At 41.0% G+C, this 26,853-nt stretch overlaps 3 protein-coding genes and 1 non-coding gene across 5 annotated transcripts in view; all 4 read left to right on the forward strand.

Moving 5' to 3' along the window:
- Positions 1-2,660: 2,660 nt before the first annotated feature.
- LOC134620111 (elongation factor 2b-like) lies at positions 2,661-9,296 on the forward strand. The gene is made up of 13 exons (XM_063466055.1): positions 2,661-2,752; positions 3,926-4,140; positions 4,356-4,537; positions 4,937-5,148; positions 5,247-5,425; positions 5,736-5,841; positions 6,117-6,369; positions 6,546-6,741; positions 6,830-7,196; positions 7,324-7,677; positions 7,785-7,967; positions 8,539-8,671; positions 8,913-9,296. The coding sequence occupies exons 1-13, from the start codon at positions 2,750-2,752 to the stop codon at positions 9,104-9,106; spliced, it is 2,577 nt and encodes an 858-aa protein (XP_063322125.1). The 5' UTR covers positions 2,661-2,749; the 3' UTR covers positions 9,107-9,296.
- LOC134621818 (small nucleolar RNA SNORD37) lies at positions 5,972-6,039 on the forward strand. Its single transcript, XR_010092537.1, has one exon. It is a non-coding gene; the product is annotated as a small nucleolar RNA SNORD37 (small nucleolar RNA).
- A 2,526-nt stretch (positions 9,297-11,822) lies between the features above and the next one.
- Positions 11,823-16,797, forward strand: hmg20b (high mobility group 20B). Of its 2 annotated transcripts, none has more exons than XM_063466305.1 (9): positions 11,823-11,870; positions 12,204-12,359; positions 13,105-13,305; positions 13,436-13,556; positions 13,642-13,691; positions 13,778-13,844; positions 13,980-14,195; positions 14,401-14,533; positions 16,226-16,797. In XM_063466305.1, exons 2-9 carry the CDS (start codon positions 12,279-12,281, stop codon positions 16,236-16,238), a joined length of 882 nt encoding a protein of 293 aa, XP_063322375.1. In that variant the 5' UTR covers positions 11,823-11,870; positions 12,204-12,278; the 3' UTR covers positions 16,239-16,797. The 2 variants fall into 2 exon arrangements, with proteins under 2 accessions (XP_063322375.1, XP_063322374.1); XM_063466304.1 differs by having other exon boundaries at positions 13,639-13,691; positions 16,226-16,796.
- Positions 16,798-19,936: 3,139 nt separating this feature from the next.
- The window catches only part of unc13a (unc-13 homolog A (C. elegans)), a 46,023-nt gene continuing 39,106 nt past the window's right edge, over positions 19,937-26,853 (forward strand). The window contains exons 1-3 of the mRNA XM_063467425.1: positions 19,937-20,277; positions 26,123-26,152; positions 26,245-26,344. Of these exons, the coding sequence (XP_063323495.1) occupies positions 20,256-20,277; positions 26,123-26,152; positions 26,245-26,344 (152 nt within the window). The 5' untranslated portion in view covers positions 19,937-20,255. The remainder of the gene's footprint in view (positions 20,278-26,122; positions 26,153-26,244; positions 26,345-26,853) is intronic.

The raw sequence follows: 26,853 nt of genomic DNA on the forward strand, positions 1-26,853 counted from the left end.
AATAGAAATGACAATCATGATAATGGATATGAGTAAATCTGAGTAGGCTTCTGTGTTAAAACCTGGAACTGATGTGCCATCTACTGGATAAAAAAAATATTAAACAACATCACATTAACAATCTGTTAACAATAAAGATGTACGTGTATATATTGCTGTATTTGTTTGTTTGAACATTTTAGCCTATAGTGTACAAAACAAAAGTGCAAATATTGTTTTTTGCATATTGTATTTTGGTCAAGTGTCTCATGAGTCTGGAAAAAAGGCTGAAGAACTAATTAGGAGAGAAAAAAAATCCAATAAACATTAGGAACTGATGTTTGATTACCAACGATTGCTTTAGGAACTAATTATTTATGCTGTGGCCTTAAACACAGCAAATGAAGAGTGAAGACGAATGAAGGGCAGCAGCAGGCAACTCTGGCCTTCACTCATCTGTACTGAGTGGCGAAAGTAAGGTGCGACTCCCCCTACTGGAGAGCTAAAGCATTACTGATGGGTCAACAAACAATTAACCCAGGCATAACCCTACATTAGCCAAGTCCGCTTTTTTACAGTAACAAGGTCAAAATAACAGTCAAAGTAACAATTAAATTATGTTACAGGATACAGGGAACATAATTTCAAAACTCAGAAATTAATAAAATGTTTTGTACAACATAGGCCTATTTACATGTTCAAACTCAGCCAACATCCGGTGCTTGGAAACTGTTCAGCTGTTCACAGTCACACCTATTCGTAATTTTCATGTTGTTTTAGAACTCGAACACTCAAGAACTGTAGAGAAAGACAACAGGTTAGTTTCCAATAATACTCTTGCTGTTTCCTCTTGTTTGAGATTGTCCTCTCTATATTTAGGAGTTTGTCTTAATTCTGTTATTAACTACTATTTTTTTTTCTTGCCTATATTGGGATATTGTTTTGGGATGTAAAAGGATTTATCGTTCCAGTCCTTAGTAACAAGTTTTTCACTAGAACACTAAAACTTTGCTCAGGGATAGTTTTAGGTTCAGGGCTAGTTTGCAGTGGTCACAGGGGGCATCCAGCTGGTACTTTAGGGTGAGCCGCCCCATAACCTGTCCACTGCCACTTTTCTAAGCCCAAGGTTCTTACATATTCTGTGTGAAAATACCATTCAAACCTAATCAGGATTCTTATATTCAATGAAAACAAACATATGACGATAGTAATACTGTATGTGTGTCCTTAGACATACAGCTGCTCCACTGTGCACACGCTGAAACCTGAAACTGGCTTCGATAAAACACATAAAGGTAGCATAAAGGTAGCAGGTAGTTGTTCAACACCAATTCCAAAAACAGGTGTGACTCTGAGTAAAATGTAAATAAACAGAATTCAATGATTTATATTGTATTCATAACAGAAAATATTAAAACAACATAACAAGTGAGAAAATGTACCATTTTAAGAACGACCATAATATTTGACAGACTGAGACACCTCACTGACCCACTTCATATTTATCATTTTTATATGTTTGCATCAAAAAATGTTTAAAACAAAAACTGGTTTAATTAATCCCCAAAACAAACTACTCATTTTGCTGCATTCGAAGACAGCTGGGAAGTCGGATTTCATAATTTTGAATGAAGTTCTTAAGAAGGTTCTTAAGGTTTTTTTTTTAAACTTTTATTTAACATTTTTTTCTCCAACAAATACAGGACTGGTCCACATCCAAAATAATAACACTGCACAGCCCTAAAATATTAGAACATTATGTTCTAATATTTTCTTAAGTTTTAACTCGGGAAAATGGGGGGATCTCGGTGGCAGCCAAGAAAATAATGCTTATCTAATGGACCATCTTTTTAAAGGAAAAGAAATAATTAACCATCCAGCCATTCACAAAGGCAATCAACCATAATTGACAAAAGATTATAAATCATCGTTTAAATTAGTTTACCGAGAGTATGTTCTATATTAAAATGATAAAGACAGGATATCGTATTAACTGTCTCCTTTCTGGGAAATGTTGTTCTGCCTTTAAGAGCATTATCTTCAGCTATAATTTCTAAAAACTCTGTCTTTAGTGTATACTCTGTCTCTATACTGTATATATTTACCAGTGCCATTTGAGATGCTGTTTTGCACAATAGCTGCCCTTTTTTTATTTCTTTAACCTAACTTTATGTTTTATTTCTTTATTTTTATCACTGTTGTATTTCATATTGTAAGGACTTCACTGGAGACCTGTGGTACTTTTACTTTTAACAATGTTGTTTTTATTGTTGATTATGCTAATTTGTTTATTTTTACCTGTTAACATATCTAAATTTAGTATTTTTTATGACTGGTACTCTATTTTCCTGCTGACCTTGTTAGTGAAGCAGGCAAATATTTCACCGTCATCGAGCTACACTACAAGACGAAATCTCTGGATGTGTTTTTGTTTGTGTTTAGAGCATGGTTACACTGGACAGTCCTGTGTTTCCTTTGTAGCCAAATGTAAACTATCGTGTTAATATATAAATCGCATGAAAGCACCCGGAAGCAGCTGGAAATTAAGCCACGTTTTCCTTTATTTTGTGCATGGAACGAACGTTCGAGTGCCCGATTTTAACTTATCGAATGCACCATTACGTGATGACGCATGTGGCTGACGCAGGCAGTATAAATTACTGTTTTCTGACGTCAGCGCCCTCTTCCCTGCCTATGCCCTCGTGAGGTGGGCAGTGTAAAATTCCTTGTCTCTTTTCTCCACCAAGAGAATCCAAAACCATCTGTCAAAATGGTGAGTTGCTGTTATTTTTTGAACTGAGTAATGAATTGTTGGGCACATAAACTTTCCTCACTGTCAATATTAAGCTCAGTATGTGACTATTGTAAGGATGTATTGTTACTTGCATAATAGTGTGTGGTCTGTGCTCTGATCAAAATGGCAACCATTTTGTTATCTGCCGGTGGCCTGCAAGGCCCGCGAAGGCTGACCAAAGGCAGTTTGAAAATGTTGCTAAATCATACATATCTATTTGTCTACGTTAGTGCCTCTGTGGCGGAATTAACGTTTATCTCCCGACTCTTTTAAAGGTTAAATTGATAAATTGTATACCGCTAATGTTGGCTAACTTTACAACGACTGCGTTTTGCGGCATCGTTAGCCGTCGTTCCAGTAAATTGTCACTTATGGCCATACAAATGTCACAGAACCAAGATATGAGTAGGCCTTTGAAAATTGAAAACGTAATGGGTCAAGCAGAATGGTTAAAAAGTGAGCTTGACCTCGTTCTGATCTGTAGGAATAATTTGCCGGTACGTCGGCGCTGTCAGTGTTAGCATTTAGCATGGATTCAAAGTCTGTACACGTGGCCTGCTGACGCCCGACGTTATGCCGGGTGTCTGTGTTTTAGCAGCTTTTTGTCAACGTGTTTTTAAGTAACGTGATACTTTTTTAAAAAATGATGGTTTCAAATCGACATTGGGATAAAACCCGGGGCAGACCACTTGGATACTTTTTTAAGCTAAACGTAGACAACAGTAACGTCATCTTTGATGATGGCGGACACCCAACGCCCAGGGTGGAAGTGCAGCACAGCTGAGTTTACCTTATGTAAGCAACATTTTTACAGTGCTGAGGGCGCAGTTATTGTTAGGTGTAGCAAATGAACGATCCGTGTATACTAAGCAGAATTACACAAAGCGTGAGCCACAGAGCCTGTTGTTTAGAATAACGGACATAAAGGGGGTGCACTTTTACCGTTATCCTGTCTTCTTCTTTAGTATCTTCTCCCACATTATTTGGTGTCACAAATGATGCCTTTAACCTCAGCTGCACTTAACAGGAGAATCAAAATAATCACAACATCGTATTTTGAACTCACTTTCTTAAATTATTTTTATTTTAAAGCTTAGGGCCAAGAAAATCAGACATCTGTTGAATGGTCTAATCTTGACTCTGTCCCTTCAGGTGAACTTCACCGTAGACCAGATCCGTGCCATCATGGACAAGAAGGCCAACATCCGTAACATGTCCGTGATTGCGCACGTGGACCATGGAAAGTCAACTTTGACAGATTCCCTGGTGTCAAAGGCTGGCATCATTGCCTCAGCTCGTGCTGGAGAGACCCGTTTCACAGACACCCGCAAAGATGAGCAGGAGCGTTGCATTACCATCAAGTCAACGTAAGGATTTTTTCTTGCATTTTAATTGATGTGAGAATTTTTAATTTAAGACAACAAATATGCTGGGATTAAAGAATCTCATATCAGTTTCATATAGAGCTCAATTTTCTTAATACCTGTACAATGTATTGTAGTATTTGGTCATTATGTGGTATGTTGGGCTATGTTGAGCACAGAATTTGGGGTAAAATCAAGTGTTTTGTCTTAACTTGTAGAGCTATCTCCCTGTACTACGAGCTGAGTGAAAATGACACCGCCTTCATTAAGCAGTCCAAGGATGGCTCTGGTTTCTTGATCAACTTGATCGATTCCCCAGGGCACGTTGACTTCTCCTCTGAAGTGACTGCTGCTCTCCGTGTCACTGATGGAGCCCTGGTTGTGGTGGATTGCGTGTCTGGTAAGAGCCAAACCAAATATTTGTGGGCTTTTAACATTTTCACCTGCCAGTTCCAAGACCACAAAAAATAAGATGCTAGGTGTAGTAGAACCGCATGTTCAGTATGAATATATTTTTTGTACCTGTAGCCCAGCTGTTTAAAACTGACCTGCTTTAGTGTTTGTGTTTAGATTGGTTAGGAGAGACGAGTATTGGCATTGGGTTTCAGGACAAGTTTTCAGTCAACATGACTAAAGAACTGAGAGTAAATTGTTTCCATTCATTAAGAATATGCTCACACACCAAAGGAAGACTTGTGCCAGCACAGTCCTTGATACTTTTTTTTTTTTGCTTATCTGAAATAAGATTTATAACTTTACATGCTCTTCAATTAGTTGTCGTATTATGTGTCCCTACTAGGCGTCTGTGTGCAGACTGAGACTGTGCTCCGTCAGGCTATTGGTGAGCGCATTAAGCCAGTCCTGATGATGAACAAGATGGACCGTGCCTTGCTGGAGCTGCAGCTTGAACCCGAAGACCTTTACCAGACCTTCCAGCGTATTGTTGAGTCTGTCAACGTAATCATTTCCACCTATGGCGAGGATGAAAATGGACCTATGGGTAACATCATGGTGCGTAGCAGTCTGAACGTTTTAATTGGAACAAAGATTTGTCCGTTTGTCTGAATACTCCAGCACAGTTGTTGATATACTGTTGTCTCACTTTCAAGGTTGATCCAGTCCTCGGCACCGTTGGCTTTGGCTCCGGACTCCATGGCTGGGCTTTCACCCTCAAGCAGTTTGCTGAGATGTATGCAGCCAAGTTTGCCGCCAAGGGCAACGCCCAGATGACACCTGTTGAGCGCTGCAAGAAGGTGGAAGACATGATGAAGAAGCTGTGGGGTGATAGGTGCGTTTCTAATACATAGAACCTCAGTTGTAGTGTTGAGGGCTTGGGCCTGTCCAGATGTCAGATTGAGTGCATGGGGGCTCTCTTAAAGACACCATTTCAGAGGGAATTGTGCAGAGTTTAAAGTGTAATTCTGAGCATAAGGTTATGATGGGAAATTACGCAGGGTGGGTTTTTTTTTTGTTTTGTTTTTTTTGGGGGGGGGTTGCTTTTATACATTCTAATTTAGTAGAGTAAATTAACAGTGGCTTCTGTTATCTAAATGTTTTTAGTGTATCTGTAATGATTAATTACACTTTTTCTTTTCTAGGTACTATGACACAGCAAATGGAAAGTTTGTCAAGTCCGCAATTGGAGCCGATGGCAAAAAGTACCCCCGCACCTTCTGCGCTCTTGTTCTGGATCCCATCTTCAAGGTATGAAACCTTTGATAATGTTTAAGTATTTAAAAAGGGTTAAATGGAAGAAGAAATGGCAACGTTGGCGGTCCTACCTTATGTACTTGTTAGTCTGCCTTAGACAGAATAAAAGTTGCCTTGTATGCCTGCATGTGATGACTCAAACATTCTTCACTTTGACCTGACTAATCAGTGATGACAACCTTAAGCCTGAGCAGGCACAGATGCTTTATTAACGTCCTAGCATGTTCATAATAAATTGCACTGAACTAATCTAAACGGTTTCCCTCTAGGTATTTGATGCCATCATGAACTTCAGAAAGGATGAAGCTGCCAAACTGATCCAGAAGATGGACATCAAGTTGGATAATGAGGACAAGGATAAGGAGGGTAAGCCTCTCCTGAAGGCTGTCATGCGCCGCTGGCTGCCCGCTGGAGAAGCCCTTCTGCAAATGATCACCATTCACCTGCCTTCCCCTGTCACTGCCCAGAAGTACCGTTGTGAGCTCCTCTATGAAGGACCTGGAGATGACGAGGCTGCCATGGGTATGCAGCTGATGTATTTCAAATTTGCTCATGCACAAAGCAGTTGACATTGTTTGAAACACCTGCTTAAAATAACCCAGAATTTTAGTCGTTGGATTATTATTTTTAAGCTTGACATTGCTTTGCGTGTTAATGTTAATATTTTATTTATTTTTTTCCCCCTAACTGGTCATTAGGTATCAAGAACTGCGACCCCAAGGGTCCCCTGATGATGTACATCTCAAAGATGGTCCCCACCAGTGACAAGGGTCGCTTCTATGCATTTGGTCGTGTGTTCTCTGGGTCTGTGTCCACTGGCCTGAAGGTACGCATCATGGGACCAAACTTCGTCCCTGGCAAGAAGGACGACCTCTACTTGAAGCCAATTCAGAGGTTGGTTTCAGCATCATCTTAATTAATTATTGGCAATAAATTTGTGAGGTAGGCCAGAACTGATTTGTCCTGCTCTGATCTCTACCAGGACTATTCTGATGATGGGCCGTTACGTCGAGCCAATTGAAGATGTGCCTTGTGGTAACATCGTGGGTCTGGTTGGAGTGGACCAGTTCCTTGTCAAGACAGGCACCATCACCACCTACGACCAGGCACACAACATGAGAGTGATGAAGTTCAGCGTCAGCCCCGTTGTCAGAGTTGCTGTGGAGGCCAAAAATCCCGCTGACCTGCCCAAGCTGGTGGAGGGTTTGAAGCGTCTGTCCAAGTCTGATCCTATGGTGCAGTGCATCATTGAGGAGTCTGGAGAGCACATTGTTGCTGGAGCTGGAGAGCTGCACCTGGAGATCTGTCTGAAGGATCTGGAGGAGGATCATGCCTGCATTCCAATCAAGGTAATATATTGAATTTAAGTAAAAGAGCACTGCACTTAATCTTAAGGTTTATATGACAGAGATGAGATATTTAGATGTTATTTTGATATGTCCCTCTAAACATTTGTGCATTAACACTTTTTTCCAGAAATCTGATCCTGTGGTGTCCTACAGAGAGACAGTCAGCGCAGAGTCAGATATCATGTGTCTGTCAAAGTCACCCAACAAGCACAACCGTCTGTTCATGAAAGCCCGTCCCTTCGAGGAAGGCCTGGCAGAAGACATTGAGAAGGGTGACGTTTCCAATCGTCAGGAGCTCAAGGCCCGTGCCCGTTACCTTGCTGACAAGTACGAATGGGACGTCGGCGAGGCCAGAAAAATCTGGTGCTTTGGTCCTGATGGAACTGGCCCCAACCTGCTGGTGGACGTTACCAAGGGAGTGCAGTACCTCAATGAGATCAAGGACAGCGTTGTCGCTGGTTTCCAGTGGGCCGCCAAGGAGGTAAGAGCATTGAGAGTATACTTGTGAGTGTAATATGAGCATTTTAAAAACGTTGTATCCAGTGATTCGTGGATATTTGTTTAAAAGTGGTGTTTGAATGTGTTCAGGGTGTCCTCTGTGAAGAGAACATGCGTGCCATTCGCTTCGACATCCATGATGTGACCCTGCATACAGATGCTATTCACCGTGGTGGTGGCCAGATTATCCCCACAGCCCGCAGAGCTCTGTATGCTTGTGAGCTCACAGCTGACCCCAGAATTATGGAGCCCGTCTACCTTGTCGAGATCCAGGTCAGTGTTTTCCCCTGTGATGTTTTAGTTTCCAATTTGTAGCTCGTGGAAAATGGCACAGGGAGAGTTATATCCAACGCTTGTGTGTATAGATAGATTGTACGGGACAGTAAAATAAAAAATACTACAGTTATTAAAGTCATTAAAAGGTGAAGTACGGAATACTTGGACTTCGGTGTTGGTGCAGTTAGCACTTTGATAGACTACTACGTTTAAAAGGGAGCCAGAAGGTTTAAAAAAAAGTTTGGCATTCTGGTTCAGTGAATCAAATTAGCTGAGATGAAGTATTTCACTGCTTAGTAAGTACCCAACTTTGACTAAAGCAGAGTCTCTAATAATACAGTTTAAGTGGTTGAGTTGCAGGGCTGACGGTTGCTGCCAGCTAAACCTTGTAAATCTCTTTAATTCTAAGTCTTGTTGAACGAGTTTACCACACCTTTCAGTGCACAATGGATTTTAGTAACACTGATTTTACTCTTATCAAGTATTTAGTAGAATTATTATCACAGCTCACTTGGATAGCATTAAACAAACTGAAGTCGGTACCACTCACTATCTGTTTGCTCCACAGTGCCCTGAAGGTGCAATGGGTGGCATTTACGGTGTGCTGACCAGGAGGCGTGGTCATGTGTTCGAGGAGTCCAGGGTCATGGGAACACCTATGTATGTCATCAAGGCCTACCTGCCTGTCAACGAGTCATTCGGTAAGTCCTCTTGCTCTGAAGAGTCAAACAACAACACCATCATCTAAGCTTAATTTATGTTCAGGTTTCAATCCCAAGTTGAAAAATTACCACCAGGTGAAAGTTTGCTTTTTTTCTGTATTTTAAAATGAATATGAAGCTGTGTTATATTTAGAGGTGACCAACAGGGGGAAAAATGTGTTTTTCAAGTCATGTGATACTCTGAGTATACGAGGTATTAAATAATACTTCCTGTCACCAGGTTTCACAGCTGACCTGCGTTCCAACACTGGTGGCCAGGCCTTCCCACAGTGCGTGTTCGACCATTGGCAGATCCTCCCTGGAAACCCACTGGATGCCACAACCAAGCCCGGTATAGTTGTCCTTGAGACACGTAAACGTAAAGGTCTCAAAGAAGGTGTCCCAGCCTTGGACAACTACCTGGACAAATTGTAAAAGCTTGGACACCCCTCTTGGCACTTGTCTCATTCCTCCATACCCAACACATTTAAGTCTACGTTGTGGGACCGGACTGTACAGAACACAGTGAGCACTAATGTTTGCCAAAAGGATCGACAATAATTAAGAAATGACTACAAAAATTGTAAACGATAAATAAAAGAAAATAAAAACTTTTATGTATCAAGCTGCTTTCTTCATTGGGGATGATTGTGTGGGTCGTTTTCTTTGTTTTTTGTTTTGCCCACTCCTAAATCTGGTGAAAATGTTGAATTTGGAATGCTTATTCTTCATTGGCTTTTAGCCTGGCCTGTACTTTTTTCTTTCTTTTCTATATACCCCTGCTGCCAGCAACACCTGTGGCTAAAGCCACTGTGTTCTGGTTGTTGGTCCATCCCATTCCCATAAATGTGATTACTCAATGCCTCAAAGCAATTTCATTTGGCACATATTTACTTTTGACTACAATCTAAAAATCAAACTGGGGAGCTGAAACAAACTTATTGGCCAGAGACAACATTAGTTAATGTGCAGCACTCCACATGTCTAATAGGATAAAGTGATGACAGTTTATACTCTGAAGATTAAAAAGACTGGTGGGTGGGTGTGTACATCCATGAGCATTTTGTTAACTGTTTTATTTTATTGTACTGCAGTTTAGAACTTTGAAATCTAGTTAATGTCTCTTCAAGCCTAATACACAAATATTGGCATACAGTTTAATAGTATATAACCTATATAGTTTGGTACAGAGATTTGCCTGCTCTGGTTATAGTCTGGTGGACATGAGTTCTCCAACTCACATGTCACATGGATGTATTCATCTGTTGCAGCAGGAGCAAAGTGGCTTTCCTGCATTTCCAGCACTGCATAACGGCCACACCCAGGGCGTTCAGTGGGGCGGGGCTTAGTTTGAAAACCTGTCATTTGTAAGACTTCCTGCCTTAAACTACTCTGTGAGGCTTGATGCAACACTGGACATTATCTGTTTTCTAAGTCCTGTGACTTATGTTTTTGAAGGCGTATTAGAAAAGTATGAATGGGTCTTAAGTCATTCAAACACTGCAGGCTGACTGACCTAAAGCCTTATTTGGCTGCAAAAAATCTAATATGGATGCACAAGAAGGAGGTTTGCCAGTTAAGTCTCAGGATGTTTGATATTTAAAGAGCACAAGAGTAAAACAAAACAAAAAAACAATTGAATCATTGACTGATTTTGGTGAATTTAATGGGGCATCTCTGCATCTGAAACTGTAAAGTACACAGTTTTAGTAATCTTCCATTGAATCTCTGTTCAGTCAGTGAGTAAAAAAGAGAACTTAAACGCTTAAAGGAAAAACAATGTTAAAAATCTGTTATATGGTTTTTATAAACTGTCAAAAAAGTAGTTTGATGTGTTTTGAACCAAAATAAGGAATATCTTGGTAAGCACTCTAATGCCAGCTGGTGACCGTTTACGATTTCTGCTTGGAACATAGTTGCTATTAAATAAATTTGTGTCCCACATCATCTTTGAATTAGTGATGAACAACCTCAACAAAGATAAATCACGAATGACTGAAGAGGGTGCTGCACTTCACATGCACGGCTTCATGGCATTTTAATTAAATAAAAAATCTGACCTATTTCCTTGACCAACACCACGAAAAGTAGAAAGAGTGTTTTTCACATTGATTAATTCAATTCAAGTACATTTCCCTGCGTTTTCTTAAGGGATATGGGGCAGGTTGTTATGATTATATGCCAAATTATTATTTCTATTAAGAAGTAAACTTAATATTTCAACAAGCGAGAGAGAGAAAGTTTTTAGAAAACAAATTTGGGAGAGAATTGCACAACAGCAAAGATGCCAAGCAAAAAAAAAAAGATCTTTAAAGCATCAAAGTTCGAGTTAGGTTTTCTTCATCAGATGCTGCAGCGGATTTTCATGCTGTGGTATCCACGAGAATGCTTAAAAAACTTAAAACTTTAAAATAACTGCCTAAACAGGTCCCCGGAGGCTTGTCAAGATGGCTGTCGAGTTGCCAGACTTGCTTCAAGCAGGATTTTGTAACAGAGGTTGAAAACCACCTTTCCTGTATGTGCACACGCCAGTAGTTACATACTATGACCACCAGAGGACACCAAAGCACGTGATGGATTTTACAACAGACGTGGAAAGCACGACCAGCAGCTGAAAAGAAGCCCAAATAGCGAATAGCAAACGAACTTCCGGTGAAGACTTAAAATAAAAAAGTCCGAAAAAATCCTGTGGCCACGTTGTGCGCATGTCTGACTGATGTGTGTCACATAGTGGTGAGTGCTTCGGTTTAGGCGACCCTGAACTAAGAGCCACAGTGGAAAACATTTTTACTGTCAGCCTCACAGCAATAGAGAAGTAATCATGTAGGAGATCTGTAGAGTAGAAAATAAAGATAAACACTGCTTGTGTTAAGCTGTTTTGTAAAAAAGTACGTGACTTACACAACTCCAACCATATCTACACGACTACAGAGCGTCTTACGTCACTACTTCTATTTTCCACCATGACGTGCTGCTCTTACAGCTCTTTAAAAATTCATAACATGTTTAAAACCCTGCCTTTGTATTTATTCTACCTGATCTGATGGCAGGGGGAGAGTGCGGTGCATACTGGTTCTGGGTGGAAACGGGGGGGTGAGGGGGGAGTATTCGACCAGCCAACCAATCACGAGTCTCCCCATCGACCAATCAGGAGACAGGCAGGCTGTTCTTCCTGTTTGGCCGAGGGATTCATTATCGGGTGAGTAATAAAATCCAAAAAGTAGAAATATATTTGTAAAAATCTATAATTTTCCGTGGTGAAGAAACACTTCTACTTTTAGGAGTGCCTGATTTTCATTTTTTCCACCGGAAGGGTGGGCGGTGTGGATTATCTTTTATTGTGTAGATTTCTGCCCGTTGTGTGTGTGTGTATGTGCGTGTGTGAGAGCTGCGACCAGTTAACGTTAGCCACACTGAACTGCTAGCAGTCAGGTTAGCTTGAAAATCGGCGTTATTGTGGGGAAATAGTTAATTATAATCGATGCTAGTAAACATATTTTGTACACTACTTAAACCTTCTAATTCTGCACAGATTTCTCCCCACGGAATTACTCTCTAACGGATAAACACGTTTTTATTCTGAGAGTCAGCTGCACGGACAGAGATCATGGGAGGGATCAAACAAGAGCAGAGTGATGCATCACAGCAGCCCAAAGCTTCACAGACAGCGGATCAACCCCCAGAAGAGGTGAGCACCGCTGCAGCTGACCAAAGTGGACTGGATTTGATGCAGTCAATTTCATTCAAATCTTTTAATTGGGAAAATAAGGGTGTTCATATTTGGTTAAATACTTTGCTTCAGCAGGTACACTCAAGTTTAAAAAAAAAGTTTTTGGACTCCATGGAGGGTCCTGAAACTAAGGACACACTGTGACTCATTAGTCTGCCAGCAGGGTCTTGATGGAGTGCTTTTCTGTCTCTTCCATCACTTGTTTTTGCACACTCTTGAGATGTGGGCTTTAACTGGGCCATTGCAGCACCATGCTTCTTTTTTCAGCCATTCTGTTGAAGGTTTGCTGCTGTGCTTGGGATCATTGACTTTTTTTTCATGACCCAGTTTAATATACAGAGGAGTCAATGGTTGACTCATTGACTGTAAAACAAACCAAATCATTACCCTTCCTCTGCCATGCTTTACAGATGTTTTGAGGTGTTTGTGCTGATATGCACCAAATGTGTTGTTGTGTTTTATGGACAAACACCTCTGGCTGGGTCTCATCGGTCCAAATGGCATAGTTCCAGAAGTCTTGTGGTTTGTTCAGATCTATATTTGCAATCCTGAGCCCTGCTGCCATGTTCTTTTTTTAGAGACAGTGGATCTTAGCTGATTATTAAGGCAGTCACTAGCTGCATCAGGGTTTGTCTCCTGATTGAGGAGGAGTTAGATTAGACTGTCCCTGCCTTTCTGAGACTGTTGTTTCATCCATCTCCAGCCCAAGAAAAGAGGCTGGCCGAAGGGAAAGAAAAGGAAGAAGGTGCTGCCAAATGGTCCCAAGGCACCTGTTACAGGATATGTGCGCTTTCTGAATGAACGGCGAGAACACATGCGGGCCAGATACCCTGATTTACCTTTCCCAGAAATCACCAAGAGACTCGGAGCAGAGTGGACACGATTAGCTCCGATGGACAAACAGGTAGCTTTTAAAAGTGTCCCATGCACATGCAGATTATTCAATATAACACGAAATAACTTCATCAGCTGGATATTTAGTGATGTTTTGCAGACGGTGTTGTTGTATTTGAACATATTTCGTATACCAACAGCGTTATCTGGATGAGGCGGAACGAGAAAAGATGCAGTATGCCCAGGAACTGAAGGAATATCAGCAGACTGAGGCCTATCAGATCACCAGTGCTAAAATACAAGACAAGAGGATCAAAAAAGGTAACAGCTTGCCTCTGCTTACTGCTTTAGAGTTGCTCTGTCTTATGTGAGCTGTATGTAATGCACATACACTTTTTTTCAGAAGACACACCATCTGCAGTCATTGGCACTAGTTCAGGATCATCCTTAACAAAGGTAGGTGACGCTCTAATCAGCTATTACTGTTTTCTTCAGTGTCACTTTCCCGTCAGTTGTCTATTTGCTGACTCTTTCTGTTTTAGGCTTCTGACCTCTCAAACAGATTTGACATTCCTATTTTCACCGAAGAGTTCCTCGATCAGAACAAAGGTAACAGAGGAACTGACAGCGCCTGACTAGTAGTGTTAAGACAGAACTGTGCCGTTGCTCTGTTAGGTAATCGGACATTCTCGCATAAACTTCCAACCCCGTCAAACTCTTTTTATTTTTATTCTCTGCGTTCAGCTCGAGAGGCAGAGTTGCGACGCCTCCGTAAGGCCAACATTGAGTTTGAGGAGCAGAATGCAGTGCTGCAGCGGCACATTAAGGATATGTACAATGCTAAAGAGCGCCTGGAGGCTGAATTGGGGCAAGATGAGAAACGTACCCAGGCTCTCCAGCAACACTTGATGGCCATTAAGCACACACTGGTCAACAGTCTCTCATCGGTGCCCTTGCCAGGTCAGCATTGTTTGGGTCAGACTCATGAAGGGAAATGCAGTAGGGGGGCAAAATATTAGATAATGCTGCTGTTATTGAATCTCTCTTTTTTCCTGACTTTTAAACATGTGGCTATAGCAACAGCAAGGTTTAGTTTATACATATTAGAGTCTCGTATGAAATTATCAAAATTAAACATTTGCAGTTCTGTATTTATCCTGAACAGGTACTGGGGAGACAGCATCTCTTGGAAATCTGGATTCATACCTGAGTCGTCTCAGTGGAGTACTCGAGGGCAACCCTCATAAACACCGTGCCCTGCTTACCCAGCTTTGTGAGGTCCTATCTCACCTGGACAGGTAATCTAATTATTATATCCCATACTCAGACTGATAGGGTGGAAAATTGAAAATAGAACACTGGGAGCTGTAATGGAGCAAACAGATACTCTGTGTCGTCTTCCAAGAGATATATCTATTCGCTTGCCAAACACTGGTTCTCTGCAAAAGCAAAAGGTTATACCTGAGTTTGATAAGTCTTTGCACTTAAAATTCAGTGTGATGGACTCAGACTGGGTGTAACACCATCAGTTTTTCTTTCCCAGTTAGTGGTCTGGTCTTTGTTAATGCCAGCTCAGGTGCAGCGTTGAGTGTTTAATGCTGCCAAACACATTTGACAACAGCTCAACACTTTGGCTTATCACATCCTGTTTTTGTCACAGATGCCACACCAGAGCTTTTTCTCACACTCCCTCCTGTGGCGACACAGGTGTTCGTGTCAAAAATATGAAGCTACGTCCAAAAGCTGGTTACCTGCTTTGGGTTTTATACATACAAACAAACAAAATGTTATTTGTTACTTGGTCAGCCTTATTGCTCAGTCATACAAGAGCAAACATAAGACAACCTCCTTTGCAACTAGGAAAAGCTGGTGGTTGCCTGGTGATTGCATTGAACTGTACACATTTGACCAACTGTTGACCCAAATGTTGAGCATTCCCCACCATAAAACATCTGGGTGACCACTTTCGATCTCGAGGTGACAGAACAGGTCACCTGGTGGGAGGCAACCTGTCTCCAAACCATCTGAGTCGGTGCTACTCAGTCAGTCTGCAACAGCAACAGATTCGCGATTTTTGCCAATTTAGTAGTGTATTATCACAGATCGGATCGAATTGCTAACGTGATCTCAAAAGTTTTATCCCTGACTGTGTCTGCAATCGTTTGCAGTCTGTTGCCATCTTCAAAGCAACTTTTCTAGGTGCTCCAAAGTTGCTTTGAAGACAAAAACTGATTGCAAGTGATGCAGACCTGATCCCTGACTTCGAACCAACAAGATTACAAGTTCATTGGACACGGTTGCACTAATTGTAGTCATTCTGCTGTCTCCAACCACTGTTTTCCTGGTGTAACCGTAGCATTAAGGGACGCCTGCACAGGTAGCAATTCGCTTTTACACCTCGTTAGTTGTTAGCAAACATTTTAGGCTCTGGTTGCCTGTCGTATGTTTACCTTTAGTTTATTCATTTCGGGTCACACCCTTTATCTCTTGAAGTGAAGTTGACTTTCTCTGCTTCACTAAATTGGCGCTAGTCGCTTCTTGCATGGACGCTTCTTTAAAGGCTTGGTGCAGCACTGTTGTCACTAGGTATGTATTTACTGCACAGGCATGAATGGTGTCAGTTTTCTCATCAAGAAAGTGAACAAACCAGTTTTTAAATTTTCGAACCATTACTTAGACTCACGTGCGCTGTTATTAAACATATTTGTCTACATTATAAATATAACTAATTACTTTTACCTTCAGAGGTGGTTGTGTTTGAAATGCCTCCAGAACTACTGTGTAGGGCTCAACATTTACTGGTTACTATATTATTTTCCATCAAAAATGAAGCACGCTTTATGATATGTGCATTACTATTTGTAAACAAATGCAAAACACTGTAATGTTCGGTGTTATATTGGTGCAAAAATTGCACGTGTCCAGGGTCTCCATTTTATCGTTTTGCTTTATATCTTGTCTCTAACGACATGTTTTTATTTCCTTGCCAGTGAGAAGTTATGAGGAGGCTGCAGACAGAGACACACCCAGTCTTGGATCACGGACACGCGAGAGGCTTGGTGCTTTTAGGTCAAATCATTGCCAATCAGCAGAGCATGTAGATAGGAACAGGTACTTCAGAACAACACACATAATCCATGTCTGCATGCCTATAGTTTATGAATATGTGTGGACGTGTGTATTCCCACACATACATTTTGTGAATGTAAGTCTGTGCAGCAGGGTTGAGGGGGCTTTACAATTCATAAATGTCATCAAATAAAATGTCATTTTACTTTCTGAGCTGCCTTAATTAAGTCTTTTGGGAGTCACCTTCCCCTTATTGTGTAGTTATCTACAGGTACATGGCGTGTACAGCAAGCCTAATTATCAGTTTACTGTAAATGATTTGTGGCGTGTGTTTGGCGGAGGGATGCATAGGTACTTATTTTTAAAAACTGGAAAGGGGTGAGTATGCATGGTGGAATTTCTATTGATAATGTCAGGTTCTGAAATGGACAGTTTGTTTGCCATGTTGTCAGAAAACTGAATATTTGTATTTTTCCAGATGTTCATTAAACCATTCTGAAAATGGAGAATTTATGCACATTTATTGTTGACATAATTTTTTAAAGTGCACAGCCTCATGTTTAAAACAAATAACAAAACAGCACGTCACACCGGCAGAGGTAGACCCCACAGCAGGTAACTAATTAGACATGGTTTTGTTAAATTCAGTGACTGTAAAACGAGGAACTGTAATGATGCAGGGGATGCTGTGTCCCAGCAGAGGGAGATGTGGGCCCACACACGGTTACAGCAACAGTAGCTGAATCCTGGACTAGCTTCACTGAGGCGTGCTTCATATTTTGCGAGTGTCATGCCAAGGTTTAAAAACGTCATCATTTCTGGTATTTAGATTTTTCTGCATGCTGCAAAGTTGGTCACAAACAGCTGATGTGCTTCCAGTCAGGCACACTAAATCAACTTACCTAATCACTACCTTCTTAAAGTGGATGGTTTTTTTGCACCTCTGAAATTTTGAAATCTCAAACTATTAATGGCAGAGGAGAGGGGAAAAAAGTCTGTTTTGGTTTAGCTGTTTTATGATTTAAAATAAACACAAAATGATGAGAACTCCCAGTGACATTATGTAATGTAACGGAAACACATGGGATTTATATCCAGACCTACCAATAGCAGTCTAACACTGCCAATCAATATAAGTAACTAAAAATAGGTGAAATAGACGACAGTCCCTTCTGTCAGGAGTATTCACGTGGACAGAAAAACAGATTCTGGAAGTCCCAGAATATTGTTTCACAGTTATATAGTGAGGTATAATCAAGCACCGTCAAAACCATCTCCCAGCCCATCTTGAAGTATTTGATGAATTTTCTTTACTGTTCCCATCTTACCGATAAAGAGCCCCTTGTTAAGCCACCTGCTGAAACACGGAGGCACTGGAGACAGTTTTGATGGACGGAAGAGACAACTGTGCTGTCGTCGTGGCCAAATGCTGCCTCACTACACTTTGGCTGAATACTAAATTTGTGATGTTAGGAAGACCAGGCCTTCCTCCCACAGTTCATCTGACACTGGAATGCCCAGTTCTTCCTGAAACGATCAATATTTACTAACGTCATAGATGTCATGACAAAGGGGTGAGTGTGTGTGTCACATATCTGTCAATTTTTCAAATGAGTAATTCATAAAAACGCTGCTTCGATTGTGAACTCTTAGATACAGTCATCTATACAAATCACAAAATTGAACATGTGGATTTAGAAAAGATGATGATGGGTATATTTACTGTGGAGCTGGAAGAATAAAGCATATTTATCTTTTCTGTGTTAAGCTCACCAGCACAACAAAGTCTCTTCTACTTCCAGTCCAGAAATACACAATCCATCTGTGCTGGTTTGAACAAGTGATTGTATGCTCTCGGGCTGTGTAGCAAGACATTTGGCAGTCCATAAAAGTTTTATTTGATTTGAAATCTGCAGGGAGTTTCTGAGAATGGAGTTATAACCACGTAATTTGTAGGAAGGCTGTACTCTGGAAAAGAACAGCACTCAGAGAGGTCTTTGAAAGTGACGTGGATTTGATTTTTAACCAGAGTGCAGAGACGGCAGACCAGTCAGCAGCAGGGGAGTCCCATTACCAGAAAGGGAGAGCACAGTAATGATACCTAAATACAGGAAGGCCAAAGCCAACCCATGTTTACATTCTTCTACAAGCCGACTTTAACAATGCAAGGCTTTTCATGTGCCCAGACAAATCAAAGGATTACTGAATCCATTTGTCTGCACACAAAGGGGAAGGTTTTAGAAAACCTATAAGCATCTGCGGCTGATTGTATAATGCAGGCAATTGCGGAAAGGGCACCGATTTCCATTTTCTGCTGTGAGCCTTGACTTTGTCAAAGAAATTCAACTTTATGAAAAATCTGGTCAGATGAATGTGTTACTGTTTACACTTTTTCTTCACTATTTGCCATTAGTAATAGTATAGGTGATGCTAATTAATATAAATGAATGTATTTGCAAATGTTTTGAGTCACCCTTCATTTCTTTATGTTTTGCTTCATAGGCAGCAGATGTTTTTGACATTTTTAAAAGTGCTTTGAGCAATGCAACTCCAGCCTTTCTAGAGGAAAAGTTTTAAAGTTTTTGGGCATTGGCTGCTTTTTCACTCACTCTCAGTCCAGTCCTTGTCTTTCTTAGTCCGTCTGCCTGCTGCAAAAGCAACAGGTCTTCATTTCTTCAGCTGAATCTATGAAAAATATTTAAAAAAGTGTTTTTTCATCAACTAGGTGATTCACAAACTCCTATTAGCCAAAAACTTGGCACATCTCAGCATGATGTGCAGTGTCTAATTAAAAATCGTTGTAGTATATACATGGAAAAAGTGCCAGGTTTAAATCTACATCGGATGAACAGAATCTAAAAGTCCTTAAAAAACTTCCAGCAAAAACCTGACACAGGATCTGAGATGTGCATCTGGACCTTCAGCCGATCCATCTACTGTTCACTGAAGTCTCATCTGAAACGGTCTCAGTGGAAGGAAGAAGGCATTCTTAAGGAAAGGAAACAGGGAGGGAAGGCTGAGGTGTGCCAAAATATACAAGAACTGGACTGAAAATAAATTTGTGCCAACAGGTCTGATGGAGTGATGAATCCAAATTGCCATAGTTTGATTCACCATGCAATACCATCTGGAAAACATGTGATCGGCTTCATTTTTCAGCATGACAGTGATCCCAAACACACTCCCAGTGCAGTTTTAATCCATGCCTAGATTAAAACCCACAGTGGAACACTATCAGTCATGGATTGTCCCCCAGAGCCTGGACCTCAGCATTATTGAAGTAGCGTGGGAACCAAAATCAGCCAACATCCAAATATTGACTTTCAATCTCATTAGAAGTGGTCAAACTCTGTCTTACATACCGAATTTCCATATTAGGAATAGTTGCGGATATTTAAATAAATTGCTGCACATATTTCTTTTCTTTTTTCCCCCCAAGCCCAATATAAAGAAATGAAGGGAGACTCGAGTGGTCTGCACATTACTGTATTTTTCCAAAAATGTCCAAAGTGTGAAGTTAGAAGTTAATAATCGGGGATTTCACTCCCCCCTCCCCCTACCCCACCTTTACACACCACCACCACGCGCTCTTACGTCACTGCCAGGAGCTGTCCACGCAGCGGTGGTGCTGAAGCTGAACAAGATGGCTGTGTGTTGGGGACCGGAGAGCTGAGAGCGAAGGGGTGAAAGAGTCTCAGATATAAGCAGTCAGCTCATTCAAACCAGAGCGACAGGACGGCGGAGCTGGCGTTCACCCTGCAACTGTGAAAACTTTCATTTTGATCAGCTGTAGCGAATCCTGTCGGGCTCTGGTCCTGCTCGCTGGTGACGGCAGGCTGCTCCATCTCCCGCCCAGCCATTCATCCCCGGACTGTATACTGCACAGATTAGCTCTGCCAGTTAGGAAGCTGGCGAAGAAGCTGGATCCTGTACTAAAGGCGCAAATAAGAGATGTCATTGCTGTGTGTTGGAGGTAAGAGAAAAACTAACAGTCCGTGCGCTGGCTTGACTTGCTGTCCGTTTCCTTGACCTGCTGATGTGAGCAGTTTCCATAGCTCCAGTAGTATCTTTACAGCTTTTGGAGGATTGCTGGTGATACTTTTACAGTAGCCACCTCCTGCAGATAACATTACGGAAAAAATCTGGGCTGTTAAATGATCATTCGATGCAAATAGCAATTTATGAGGCAATATTTCCCATCACCTGCATATTAGTTTGAATTTTTTCGCTAAAATATATACAGAAATCTTGCAATCCTCTTGCTGTCCATGCTAACGGTCCAGCCTCTTTTTTTCCTTTGCTTTTTTTTTTTTTCTTTTCTCTTTTTTTTACAAAAGCTGGCATTGCTACAACCGGATCGATTTATGTAGTAGGCGTATGCTTCTGGCAGCTACTGTCAGACATAGTAAAGCAAGATGATATCCACTCTGCTCGTCCCTGTAAGGAGTGTTTTATTCTTTATTTTATAAAAGGTGATAGCATTTTGATTAAATATGTCGAATGGATCCCTCTCTCAGTTTCCACACGTAAATACGCTCTGCAAAAAGGCGTGTTCCGTTAGGCTGCTGGGTTTCTTTACATTACGATTTCCCCTAACCACGTGACTCATTGCAATGCTATAAAATTTCCATTTCTCCCAATCCGTCCTTAAACATTGCGAGATTTTCCAATTGTTTCCTGTTATGTAAAGACCCACAGGGTCATTAAATGCACTTATTCAGTAGAGTCTTTAATATTGTCTATGATGTTTGTAAAAATAGAAATCTGGTGTTTAGATGTAAAGGCTGTCAGTGAGGTATCGATAAAACCTCAGCTGTCACTCTGTTGCTGTAAAACCTTTGCAGCATTTACAGGAAGTCACATGTGTAAACTAATGTTGCTTGGGGTGGTTTGGGGCTTCATTTCAGGCATTTTGTATGAGGAAAGGTAGTCGACTTCAGATCTTCATTTATTAATACATTATTTCTTTTTTAACTGATGAAATGTAAATCCCTTGTTCGTAAATACAAATTTACCCAAGTAACTTTTCAGTTGGAAACTGGATAGTCTGCTTGTGCTAAAATTTGGAGAGTGAATTTGGGGGTGAGCAGCTCCTTTTCCCCCTACATAAGGAACTCAAAGTTTATGTCATGTGTGAGGAGATTTGTGCTTAAAATGACATTTTCTGAAGAGTTTTTAAAAGTTTTTCTGCTCTCCCTCCCAACAACAAAAACTTTCTCATGTTTTTTACAACAATGTCTTTACAACATATCCAAAGAACTGGCTTCTTTAGAGATGGCATTATAATTGCAGCTACAGCTGTGGGAGAACCACAAGTTTATGTAATCTAATATCTATCTATATGAATGCATGCTGAAACTGTGCACATCTCTACCTGTTGTGATCCACTTCCTGGATACTGCTGCTCCTTTTACTTCTCGTTGAATTGATAGTTTTCCTGTTATTACAAATATGTTTTATAACTTTTTAATACTTCTAATGCTTAGGATCAAATATGTGCTATGCAGAGAATCTCTCCAGAGTTTTGGTGCATTTCCAGTTCTGAAAGGCTTGATAAGTTTTGTGTTTTAAGGGTTAGTGAAGAAAAGATGAAAAACGGGATTTCCTCAAGCGTCTTCCTCAGATTTAACAAGAGGTTAGAACAGGCTCTTAGTGTTCGCAAAGAGGCTGCTTTGCTGCTGACACCAGTGCTGGAGCTGATTGCACAGATGTCAGGATTGAGATTCAGGCTCGTTGGTGGTCCCTTTATGTCCTGAAGCTTTGTTGGCATAGCAACCCCAATGGTATTTTAGGTCTCTGCTGGCATTTTTTCATTAGCTTCTAAACACACTGTAATAGGCCTGCAGCTAGGTTAATATTGATACTATGTTCTTCCTTTCATGGTGGATGTGAGAAGAATAGAGAATTATGGGATGAACAGTATGGACTGTCATGCTGGACTGCAGCAGTCACACAGTTTGCCTGCTGAGATGTGTGTGTGTCTCATGATGTTAGATCTGGTCTGTGAAATGATGGACTGTGCTACAAAAGCTGAGTAAGTAGATGGCAGCCATCCTTACTGTCACGCTTTGTAGCAAGATGCAAGGCATTATAGCTCTATAAATGAGTGAGCCATGGCACATGCGCTCATTAGCATAACTGTATAATTTAGCACCATACAAACCTTGACTACATTTGTCTTTTACTGTCTCAAAAACACTGCTATGTTACTGTAATAAAGATCAGGAGCAATCATAGCAAAAAAAAAGATGACAGCGAAGGCCAATTTTTTATTACTGGAAGTATGTGCAACAGTTATAATGAAGCATTCACATTCTGTTGATAACAATGCTTAGGCTGTAGATACTCTTTCCTGTATATGCTATATATAATCTTTAAACGGCTGACTGGCAGTTGTGCTCTCCACGCATTTAGCATAATGGCACTCTAATTCTTGTTGCAGGTATTATACTGTAAGGTTTACTGTAAGATAAAAACCCTACAGTATTCTGGAGAAAACCCCAGCAATCAAACAACCTATGAGCTAGCACTTTGCAACGGTGGGAAGACAAAAGCATGACTGGTTGGGGGTGTGAGGAGGAAGAGAAAAGAAAAAGAGAGCAGAGGAAGACAGGTGAAAAACCATGGACTAAAGGAGAGAAGACACAAATTTAATGACATGCTGCAGGCATATGTAAACGCGTGGGGAGTAAAAGAGAGGTCAGTGGAGAAGAAGTGCTCAGTGTATCAGATGAAGTGCTGCAGCTGTCTAAACTTATAACAGCATAACTACAGGTTGGTTAATTCACCTGATCCAGCTCTAACTGTAAACTTAAACATTAAGGAAAGGTTTTATTCTAACCTTTAAAGCAGAGAGGGTGTCTCTGCTGAATCCAAACTGGGAGCTGGTTCCACAGAAGACAGAAAAAAGCTGAAGGCTCAGCCTCCCATTCTACTTTTAGAAACTTTAGGAACCACAAGTAAGCCTGCAGTCTGAGAGTGAATCACTCTTTAAGGATAATATTGTGCTATGAGGTCTTCAAGATACTATACAATACTACTAAATTCAATTCTAAAAGAAAATAGAAATATGCCCTCTCTCACTCTCTTGTTGCTGTCATCAGTCTCACTGCAGCATTTTTGATGATCACAGTATTACTTGGCCTAAAACATTGTGTCTGACCAGATACTGACAGATACTGGTTTCTGGTTTCTAAGGCTATTAGGGCCAAATATAGCAGCCTCAGTTTTTTGGGTTTGGGAGAAGAAAATTGCAGAGCAACCACCCCTTTATGTAGTTTAATGTCATCTGGCTTCATAGATAAATAAAGCTGAAGATCATCTGCATAGCAATGAATATGTATTCTGTGTTTTCTGTTAGCATTGCTTAAGGGAGGCAGGTATAATGTAAATAGAATTGGTCCCAGCACAGAACCCTGTGGAACTCCATGACTAACTTTCATATGTGAAGAAGACTCCCCATTTACATATACATTTCTTAAAATCTTACACTCAACTGTATCAAATGAGGGCTAACAGCAGAAACACAAAAATTAGTCCACTATCAGCCATCGGCCCTAAGAAGGTCATTCGTAACTGTCACCAGTGCTTCTTCAGTGTTAAGATGAATTCTGCAAACTGATTGAAACTCTTCAGTTATACTATTATACTGCACATGATCACCCCTCTGTTTTACAGCCACTCTTTTGTAGGTCTAAAGGCTAAGACGGCTGGCTCAAGTAAAAGCTTTTAAGTACTGGTTCAATTATAGCCACCTTGAAAGCCTGTGGTAGACATTAGTGACTACTTAGACCTTATACACTAGTTAACATTATTAATAGACCATCAACTTCTAGTTGCACTGAGGTCACTGTGACTGAATATTATTTAGAAAACAGGGATGAGCTTTAATCACCAATTATTTTAGACTTGCAAGCTGTTTGTTTTTTTTTAATGAATGACCATTCAATCAGTGTTCTTTTCTTTTTTAATTATAATATTTGTAATTTCCTTCTGTGCGCTCCCTCTTCAGTACTACAGGTTTATATTGCTGTTGCTGGTGTCAGTATAATGGCTCTGAAGTGTAGGCTCTTTGAAAGCGTTTGATTGGAAAACCTCATGAAATAAAAAGCCCCTTTAGCTCCTCTGAACCAGGGCACGAGTAAAAGTATTTGTCCAATTTTCCCAAGTGAAGAAAGAGAAAATGAAATCCTGTAATCACTGTGGCACCAACTCAACATTTTCTGTGGAGGTTTTGCACAAAATATGTAACTCTCTTTATTTTTCACCCACACCGCAGCGGTAACTAGCTACAGCAGTGTTGGTTTAGTCTCATGCCTGTGAGCAAGTAACCCCTCCACCACCCCACCCCTCTTCCCCCAGCTCTTACACACACACACACACCTCTCCACTTTCCAGCACCCCCCCACCCCTGTCACACTGAAGTGGTTATTTTTAGTGTTGGGGATGCAGCTCACTCTGCCTGCATCCGGCTCCACAGAGAGATTAATGGAGCACAAGAGAAAGAGATAGAAAGGGAACACACGTGCACACTCACCACATGGCAGGGGGAGCTTGTAGGAGCGAGTGATTGACTGAGAGAGAGGGAGAGAGGCCCGATGGCTGGTGAGGAGAGGACTGTATATGTGAGAGAGAGAGACTGCTGGCAAGGGTGCAGCCGAAGGTGCATCTGTCAATTACTGCCTACTTAAAAGCAAAGTACCCATTTTGAACTCGTCTTTGTCGAATGCATGTTCAGTGCAATGAACCTTCCTCACCCCTTTGGCACAACTGCCTTGTCAGCAGCTAAAATATCAGGAAGGAGACTTTACTTTGATGTTGGTTAAGAACACATGCTTCACGACACTTCCTACTCCGGCACCGGTTTCTTGAATCTGAATAATACTTAAGTGATAAGAGTGATCCCAGGGGTTTCCTGGGGTGATGCTATTTTTAGAAGCCAATTTTTCCACAATGATTATCGTGCCTGCTCTGCTGTCACTGACTAAGAAAATGACTCAGTGTGTTTCTTTGCCATCATCACATTTGAAACTGTATTTTCTGCCTTTTTTTAATTTACTTTTCTCCTCTATATTAGTGAGTTGTGCAATACAAAGAAATTCTTCTTTACATCCATTCGCACGTGCATGTTGCTGAATTTCCATTAGATAGATTTTAAGTACCGTAGCCTGTATTTCTTTCTTTAAACCTAACATCAGTGAAAAGAAGCAATCATCAGGGATTAAATACCAGTCCGCTGAATATTAATACTTCACTCTTGAACATGGGGATGATGGGAATCGGCAGGGTGCAAGACTAAATGAATAATGAATAAGCTTTTGACGTCACTGTGGTTTTAAAAGTCATTTTGGTACCTCCAGTGGACCCTGCATGGAGAAACTGGCTGTGGCACCTCAGCAGCGATTTGTCTATTGTGTACGATAAACTGCAGAACTGTTCAGTGTTTTATCCATCAGCCTGTGTTGACAGGCATGATGGAAAACACACGTGTATCGTTCAGGCCATCTGTCCATCCAACAAGTCACTCAGAGACCCTGACGTCTCCTGCTGAACGGATGTAGTCTTTCATATTGAGAGCCTGGCATCTGCTCAAAGAGCAAAGTTTAGTTGTAGACCCCACACTTTCTCTGTAAAATGCCAGACTACTGTCAGTCACCAAGCAACCATACTTTGATGCACATGAGCTACAGGCAGAGGCTTGCACTGCAAGCACAGGCCTGAAGCCTTTGAGATCCGATGATGGAATATGATCTCTTAAAAAATACACAAAAAAAAACTGACAGGCTAATTTCCTTTTTCTTTTCTCAATTTGTTCACAGTGAAAAAAGGCAAGCTTGATGGACCACAAGGTGAGTTGTGTCACGGATGTACTGCATGAAGCTGTTGATTGTAAAACACTGGGGTCATCGAGACCGATGTTTGAATCTGTTCATTTTCGCAGAGAAATTCAACACATACGTGACCCTGAAGGTGCAGAATGTTAAGAGCACAACCATCGCTGTCCGTGGCAGTCAGCCATGTTGGGAGCAGGACTTCATGTTGTGAGTGCTTCTCGTCCTGACAATGAAAAAAAATCCAGGGAATGAAGTTGGAATAAGGCAAACTTTCCACTGTGGCTCTGTGGCTACTTTAGCAGCTACTAAGGCTACGTCCACACAAATGCGTTTTCGTTTGAAAACGCATCGTTTTCTCTCCGTTTTGGCCTCCCGTCCACACTGACACGGCGTTTTCCTCAAGGGAAAACGCTCTCTAAAATGCATACATTTCAAAACGGAGCTACCCCGGCGCAGTGTGGACACTCGAAAACAGACTTTCTAAAACGATGACGCATTTTAGTCATGTGATGCAGTCATGTGACCAATTAAACAAGATAGCGGAGGACATTATATGGCAGTTGTTTTAATTGTCTGTGAAGGTTCTCAGTCATCCAGGTCATCGTAGTCAAAGGAGTTTGCAAAGAAAAGCGTCTGGACTTCTTAAAGTTGCTCTTCAAGCAACTTTAAGAAGTCCAGACGCTTTTCTTTGCAAACTCCTTTGACCAGTTGTTTTA

Source organism: Pelmatolapia mariae, linkage group LG23, assembly GCF_036321145.2.
Source record: "Pelmatolapia mariae isolate MD_Pm_ZW linkage group LG23, Pm_UMD_F_2, whole genome shotgun sequence".
NCBI lineage: Eukaryota > Metazoa > Chordata > Actinopteri > Cichliformes > Cichlidae > Pelmatolapia > Pelmatolapia mariae.